Source organism: Perna viridis, chromosome 4, assembly GCF_037379345.1.
Source record: "Perna viridis isolate PV_CMFRI_1.1 ecotype Kerala chromosome 4, ASM3737934v1, whole genome shotgun sequence".
Classification (NCBI taxonomy): Eukaryota; Metazoa; Mollusca; class Bivalvia; order Mytilida; family Mytilidae; genus Perna; species Perna viridis.
In genome coordinates, this window is record NC_142448.1 from 18,301,671 (window position 1) to 18,310,069 (window position 8,399).

Genomic DNA, 8,399 nt, shown 5'->3' on the forward strand with positions numbered 1-8,399 from the left:
TTGTGCACTTAATTATTGAAACATTATCACAAGGTTCAATAAATATAGAAGGGTTGGTATTGATTTCATTTGCTATGGCCCAATATAAGGGGGCATAAACAAGCATTTCATAAAATTTAAGTACTGTATTATTATCTCGCACTAAATTTGTTCAGATTTTTGATCCGTCAAAAAGCATGGCCATCGTTACTAAAAGCAGAACATAGGAGCCAGTTTGCAGTTTTTCACATATATCTTCAAAATCATAAGGTTTAGCCTAATTCTGACTAGGTATAAGTGTTCAGCATGATAAGATCTATCTGTGGTCAAAGTTTCATTTTAATCTGTCTAGTCATTTAGGAGTTATTGCCCTTTTTTCGAGATTTTTTTGCAACTTTCAATGTTGTTTCTTTCAAAAATCTTCTCCTCTGACACTACTTGCTAATTGGAACCAAACTTGGTAGGAATGTTCCTTGGGGTATCTGGCTCAATACTTGTGTGTATTTCTTTGATCCTTCAAAAAATATGGCCGTTGTTACTAAAAGTAGAACATAGGGGTCAGACTGCAGAATATTGCATATATCTCTGAAACCATTAGGTTTAGCCAAATTCTGACATGGGTATAATTGTTCAGCATGATGAGATCTATCTGTGGTCAAATTTTCATTTTGATCTGTTAAGCCATGTAATGGTCCTTATGATAAGTCCTACCAAAGTCTTCTGGAGTCAAAATTGTTAGACAATTTCTTGTTAAATCTATTGCCATTGAAAGACAAAATTTAACCAGGTGAGCGATTCAGGCTCCTGGGATCTTAAATCCTGTTTTAAAATGGTGCATTATGTTTTTTGTTTTTTTTTTTTTTTAAATGAGCAGTTCTGATTGATTTATTATTATTAGCTCACCTGGCAGTAGGTCATGTGAGCTATTGCCTTCGCTCGGCGCCCATCGTCGTTAACAATTTCTTCTAACGTCTTCTCCTCTGAAACTACAGAATGGATTTGGATGAAACTTAAGATGGTTGTTCCTTAGAGTATCCTGCACAAAATGACTGTTTGGGTTTTTTTTTGTCATCCCTTTCATGTTCATCGCCTGAATATAGCTGAGATACTGCTGCTCGGGCGTTAAACCCCAACAATCAATCAATCAATCAAAATTTGGTGAAAATCTGTTGGAGTTATTGCCCTATTTGGACATTGTTTGCTGTTTTTGATGTTATTACTTTAAAAAATCTCCTCCTCATAAACTATTCTGCAAAATTCAATGGAATTTGACATTTTTGTTTTATAGGGTATACTTAACAAAATGACTATTTGGATTTTTGATCGCTGAAAAAAAAACATGGCTGCTGTTTCTAAAAATAGAACAATGGGGGTCAGACAGCAGATTTTTGCATACATCTCCAAATCTGTTAGGTTTACCCAATAGCTTTCAATTTCTGAAATTATCCTTATTTTAATCCTTACAAAAGTCTCCAATGAATCAAATGGAGTCTAAATTGTCTGACAACTCCTTGTTAGAGTTGAAAAGCAAAAAATTAACAAGGTGAGAGATTCAGGATCCTGGGAGCCTCTTGTTGTTATTAAGCATAAAAGGCAAATGTTTAAAATTCAAGACGTTTTATACCTTTTTTCTTTCTTTTTTTCCAGCTCTTAGTGGATTTTCGCCAACTCATAAAATAAGTGGATTTGAAGAAGCTAAATGCTTAGACAAGATGAATGAACGAATGCCTCCTAGGCGAGATCAGCTAAACAATACCCATAATAGCAGTTAAGAAATCTTGTAATGTGACTTTATGCGAGCTGGTCTCCTTATGTGATCTTCTAATTAACCAGTGGGTATGTCCCAAGACATTCCTGACTAAAAGCTGGCCTGTGTATGCATGATGTATAAATTATTTCGGATGTACATTTCTGATCTCGTTTGTATATTGTTGAATACAGTATTTTTATTGAACAAAACAAATTACGACGAAGATACCTGATTTTACTGGAAATTTCTGCTGAAGTGTCGACACAATTATATTGGAATGCTCACATAATGTGTGTACATGTTCTGAAAGTTGTCCCTCTTATGATCTAGTCAATATACATTCAAGTGTGGTAGAGTGTGAATATTTGTTAAGGCCAGCTTCTTTTCAGTTTGTCATGGACAGATGAACGATTCTCTAGAAAGCTCAGTGCACAGTAGCAAGAGGCAGTAGATAATGTCTGGCATTTATGGACTGGCTAAGACAGGGCACCAGTAACCATCATATCTGCCTAGGGAACAGATTGTGCCGAGATGAGTACGCAGATTAATTATTTATACATTAGAACAATTCGATTTTTTTTCTGAGATTTAATATTTATTAACTTTTTACTATTATCCATGGCTGTAGATGTCTACACCGACACTGCTTCATACAGGAATGTTTATCAGTTTGTTATATTTTCCCAGAAGTGGATGTCGAGTAGGAACTTGCCAGATGAATGTTTTTTAAATCCTCTTTAGTCATAGTGCTAGTCCCAGTTTAATTTCATGCCAACAAGTGTATGTGTCATCATTTATCCTCGGTATAATAAGCATCTTTGTGTGCTGTGTTTTCAGCTGAGGTTCGTTAAGATTTTAACCCGTAAATAATGTGTTATGTGATATTCATATTGGATTTTTGTTATTGAAAGTTTTCCTTTCTCCCTTTATTTGTTAAATGCTTGGGTTACTATGCTTTTTCGCAGACATCCCTGTAATTGTAAAGATAAACATGACAAATGTAGCATAATATTTCACATTTTGATAGAAACTCTTTATGACAATTGTAAAAGATGCATCAAATTGAACTGAATAATGATATTAAGGTATTGTTCCTCGTAAGAATTTAAATCTCTCAAAAATATTTATATTTTTGCTTGTAGAAAGTAAAACTTAGCAGTTGTATTAATCTATATAAAGCAGCAAAATCAGATGGTTTCAGGAAATATAATCCCTAAATTATTGTGTGACCTTAAGTCATTCAGGTAATGTTATGAAACAGAACTTCCCTATTGTAATAAGTCCTTTATGTTAATTTGATTTAGTGCTTTGTGTGATGATGGTGCATTAAAGAAAGGTTATGATTGTAATCATATATAAAGATGAGTTTCTACAAAATTTTCTGTGATAATAGCTGTGAAAATAAAAACATCTCAGGATTGTAACATAAAATATCCTGCAGTTGTTAATGTTGAGAAATTTTCATTAATTTGTATTAATTTCCCATGTACATCTGTGACTATTCTGGTTAAAACATTGAGTAAGTAGATTCTGATTGCCATAACATTCCTTTTATGTAAATAGGGGACAGTTATGAGGAATGCCTTCTATCCAAATAAGGATTAGGGAAGGGTTCAATCTGACAAAATGAATCTCATGTTGCACATATTGTAACCTTCAAAGATCTATGCTTGCTACACATTTATCGTAGGATAATGTTGTTGAATGGCAAAAATTGCCTAATCAAGGTTGTTTAAATGTTTTATTGTACTGTAAATTACATAGCTACAGAAAATGACTGAATGAACAAAAATTACCTGAAAAACAAGGTTGTTTTTATCATCATTATTTTTAGCCAGACAAATCCAATCTGAAACCTTGTTATATGCAACTTCCCTAGATAAATCAGTTAGAGGTATTGTGATTTTGTGTAACCAGTGTGCATAAAGTCACTACAAGTTTCTGATATTATTTTATTTCATGTCTATTTTTGTTTCAGTCCTTGAAAATGAACCTCCTTTTCTATTTTAATGTATATATGTATTTATTTGGTGCTTCTTTCTTTTATGCTGTGATGATACAATTAAATTAATTTTTCAGATCATAATTTATGAGACTAGATACAAACTACAAATCTCTTATACTGTAGGCCTATATTCCAGTACTTTCATCTTCAAAAAATAGTTGACAATATTTTTTTTTTATTATAGCAAGTGTGACTAGGACAGAATCATAAGTAGTTTCTTTAGTAGTTATTTTATGTTGTAATGTGCACATGAAGTGTTTGAAGTTCTAAAGGCAGTATTCAGATATAAAACAAACCATGCACATTGTACATATCTCAGTGGCAAGTTGACAGCTGCAAAAACAGAATTTATTTAGGGGCAAGTGCAAGATAGATATAGAAAACACTTTTTATGTTGTGTACAGTATGTCGGTACCTTTTTGTTTGTGTTGTTCATAGATTTGATTTTTTCCAGGGTTAAATGTCATGTTCTAGCAGTTATTTTGTTTTCTTTAACTTATGAATGACTATAAGTGTATATCATACAATTTATTAAATTATATTTTGAATTTATTGAAATCCAAATGCAAGTTGCTATGTTTTATCATTTGTGTGTACATGCTCATGACGGTTGTTAGATATATGAGAGACTTTGTGTTTTGAATCTATACCTATTCCTTATATTTGCAGAATCTGTTAAATTTGCATTCCATATATTTATATTTATGTATAATCTTATATTTTCTGTCTTGAAAAGATAACTGACTTGGCAAATATTTTATACTTCTAACTACATGGTACAAGTAGTGGCTTTGAAAAACTGCCATGTGAAATTCTGTAATATATTTAGAAACAGCAACAAAAGATATGAAAACAGTTAAAAATTGTGAGTTACAGATGAAATTGATTGATTTTTTGTGCTTATTTAGTGAACAGATACATCAGTATTTGCTGTTAAAATGTCTCAAGACAGGATTGGAAATTTCTTGGAAGTTCCAAGTCTTCCAGTCATTACTTGTACCCAGTATACATAATTAAATTTATGGTGTACAACAGTTTTATTGAGTATAAATGGTCTTATTGATGTTCATTAGGAGCAAAAATTGCTCCTTGTCATAAAATACTTTTTAAGATTAATATGTTAACAAGTTATCTGTTGTTTACATAGATTTAAATTTTTTTCATAAAATTTAAATTTTTGGAAATTTTAGGTGTTGTTCCCTATTAATAGTCTTGCTTGAAGTTGAAAGCATATTGTTCCTTCACACCATTTTCTCTACCACCAAAATCTTTTTTTTATACTTAATAAAAATAATTGCAATAATTTATGAATAAGTTTGTTATTCATCTTTTTTGCTGTGGTTGTTTGTTGGTTATTTGTCTAAATTGGCTGTGAAAAAATAAGGATCCATACTTGCCAACCTTTTGATGAGACAATTTTAATGATAATAGTATGAAAAGTAGTTGTGAAAAATGGGGACAATTTGTTATGTGTACATGGTAAGAAGTATCCTTCTTGGTACATGTAGTGAGAACCAATAAACTATCGTTAAATTTTTGTTTTACAATAATTCTATAAGGCTTTGTAATAGATGTGCAATAGCATCATTTCTGATGAATGTGCAGAAAAAGTTGAATGGTTAACAACATAAAAGAGGGGAGTGCCTAGTATACTTTCTGAGCGTCTACTACCAGTAAATGGTTTTGTTAGAAGGTCAAATTCAGCAATACCTCTTTAGATTAAGAGCACAAATAACAAGATAATTTATTTTTCATTGAAGTAGGAACTGATTGACACAAGAAATACAGGTTGGTTGGCAATTATGATGATCACAAGTAACCAAAATTAGCGGGTTTTGGTGCATGTTCAGAATTTGGTACCTCTCCATTTACAACTTGAACTGAATTAAATGGGTCACAAAATATACTGGATGGTATGCAAGTCTTTTAAGCTGCATAATTTCAACATCTGTCGCGCATATGATGCCAAATAACATCAAGTTTATTTGTGTTCCAACTACCAAGACGATAGGTAGTTGTTAAATAATTTTACCCAATTTACTACTAATTTGCTGAAGTTTCCAAGTAAATTCTAACGAGACATGATGTATGTCCGTCTTTTTCCATAATGTCGAGTTCATGATTTTGCTGTCATTTTCATATTTTTTTACTATTTCACTGAACAAATTTGATATTTTCTCATAATTAACTGCATTGATAGTTACGGAATGCATTCCCCTTTAAATGAGATGTGAGGTTCAATTACAACCAAGAATACGTGATATGCGCATTTCGCTATTACAAAAAAATATTTTACTAAAAAAAGCTAACGCAACTATAAGTTTCTGCCAGTGTGTAACATAGAACACGGCAACAGAATACGATACAGACCGTAGCTTAAAATTTTCTTGTATAGATAAGAATGACAATGCCAGTGAGTGAATGGAGGTGTTGCCAGCATTGACCTTCAGGAGTAAATTGTGAGAAATCACTTTGGTAAAGATTGTAAAGATGAAATTGTATATAATCTACCCCCTTGTAATGGCATAGAAAAGATAAAAAGGAGTTCGTTGATGGGTTTTAATGCTTCATAAATTCATATTGCTCAATGCAAAGTCCAGAAACATTTTGGATTATACAACTAAACAAGTATATCAATCTTGATAAAACTGCTCTTTTTTTTTTCGTTATAAACATTTGTAAGGAACTCGAATGAACTGTTTCACCTCGAAAAAAAACTCAAAAAAGAACGCCGAGTAATTTTTTTTAATTAAAAATGAATACTTCTTCGAAGAGTCGCATGGAAGGTCCAAACATTTTTGCATTACAAATTACAAGCTTTTGAGAGGAAAAAACCGGTCCATCAAAATGATGTTGGTAAGAAAAACTGCAGTTTCCTTAAAATGTTGAAGATATATAGTATATGCTCCAACGAAAAAAAAGTGAACAGACAACTTTAGACCGCAGAAAATACGAGGTTGATTAATAGTTGCTGTCCTGATCCGTAGACACCAGGATTTCAAGTGCGATGTCGAATATAGTTGATAATAGATGTTTGTAACAAAGTTCATATTACAATGAATGGAATTGAATTGAGATCACAAGGTGCGTATTATCAAATGGGGGTATCAAGTTGATAATCTTTCTAGTTTTACCTATGAATTTTTTTCTTATCTACCTGGTATTATGGAGTTCCAAGATATAAGCTAAATAATGCTAAAAACATCTCTTCTTTGTAGATGTACGCAACTCAAAATTAGTTTTAGGTAGAATGGTACTATTTATTTCCCAAAGGCGACAATATTAAAACTTATGAAAAATTCACCCCTTTAAAAACTGACGGAGCTATAAACTGATTTTTTCCAGTCATATCTTCATTCTATAACTAAAATTGTGAGCAAAATCATAGCATAACCGCCTCGTTTCTTTGATGTTTTAAGTAGTTGTTTGGGGTGAAAGTTTCCCCCTTTTTCTGCAAACGGCACATAATTTTTTAAAAATCACAATATTTATATGGAATCGTTTAAAAAAAATATAATTCATTTTTTTTAAAGAATAATGTTGGAGCCTGGAATTAATAAAACATTTTGTGTATCAGCACAATTTGTCTAATCACAGCGTCCTGAAGTATACACCTGAAAAGAAAAAAAAAGTACACGAAAGGCTAACCTAAAACAATGAGAAATAGTACCGTTCTACCTCTTCTATCCACCAGGTGGCCTTGAAATAAAGATCATTAACTCCGACAAGGATTTTTGGCGTGAAGCGAGGAGCTAGGAAAAAAGTAATGGTAGAAATTTCAACCAGTAAAACTATTCTATAATCGGATCGGTCATATTCCGGACAGATTCTTCCGCCCAGTGCCAAGGTTTTTCTTCTTTTTTTTGTAACTAGATGGGATGAGGAGTTTCGATTGTATTAAAACCCAAGGTCTCACCACTTAAATAATCAAATGGCTATCCCCTTATGTTATGCTAAAAACACACTAAACCTAGATTTATGCCTTGTAAGTTCAATATTTGTGTGCATTCTGATAAAAAAGCCAACATCAAAAACTTCATGGAAATCCATCGTTAACAGCATGATTAGTGCGACGTGGTGGGACAACATGACATATTCTATGACCCTATATAATCCACTTAATTACATGGACATTGAAAAGTGTTATGAAAGTAGTCCAATTACAATCTGCAAACATTGACAGTGAACGTAATAGAGAGTGGTCAACTGTTGAGTCATATGAGAAAGCAACCCCCCCCCCCACACACACACACACACACACAAAACACACAACTTAATGAATCAAATGAATTTACAAAATTGCGACAAAAGTAATCTATCTCAAGGTACCGACATTTAAAAAAAATATCGTGCAAGACGACGGTGTACGTCTCGCCGACGATGGCATGAAACCTTTTGCTTCAAATATCAGGAGAGCAGTGGTCAATCTTCTTAACTGCGAGAAAACCGGACAATACTGGAAAATATTAATTTCTGCAGTATTCGCAAACCCCAAAACTGTGATTGATTTTAAAAGTACATGTGTTTTAAAGGATTAAAATGCATGTCCTATTGTCTTCTGTTTATTTGTTATAATTTTAAAAGGGGGATTGAAATTGCATAAAAATGAGTGAAAAATATCGAGCCAAAATGACAAAATAAAATGCACAAAAATTAGGTTTATCA

At 32.4% G+C, this 8,399-nt stretch overlaps 1 protein-coding gene across 9 annotated transcripts in view; it reads left to right on the forward strand.

Annotated features, from left to right (window-relative positions):
• Positions 1–5,041, forward strand: part of LOC148619156 (protein phosphatase 3 catalytic subunit alpha-like) — a 34,045-nt gene extending 29,004 nt beyond the window's left edge. For all 9 annotated transcript variants that reach the window (XM_088578755.1, XM_088578754.1, XM_088578757.1 and 6 more), the window contains one exon: positions 1,627–5,041. In XM_088578755.1, the coding sequence (XP_088434881.1) occupies positions 1,627–1,751 (125 nt within the window). In that variant the 3' untranslated portion in view covers positions 1,752–5,041. The remainder of the gene's footprint in view (positions 1–1,626) is intronic.
• The last annotated feature ends 3,358 nt before the right edge of the window (positions 5,042–8,399 follow it).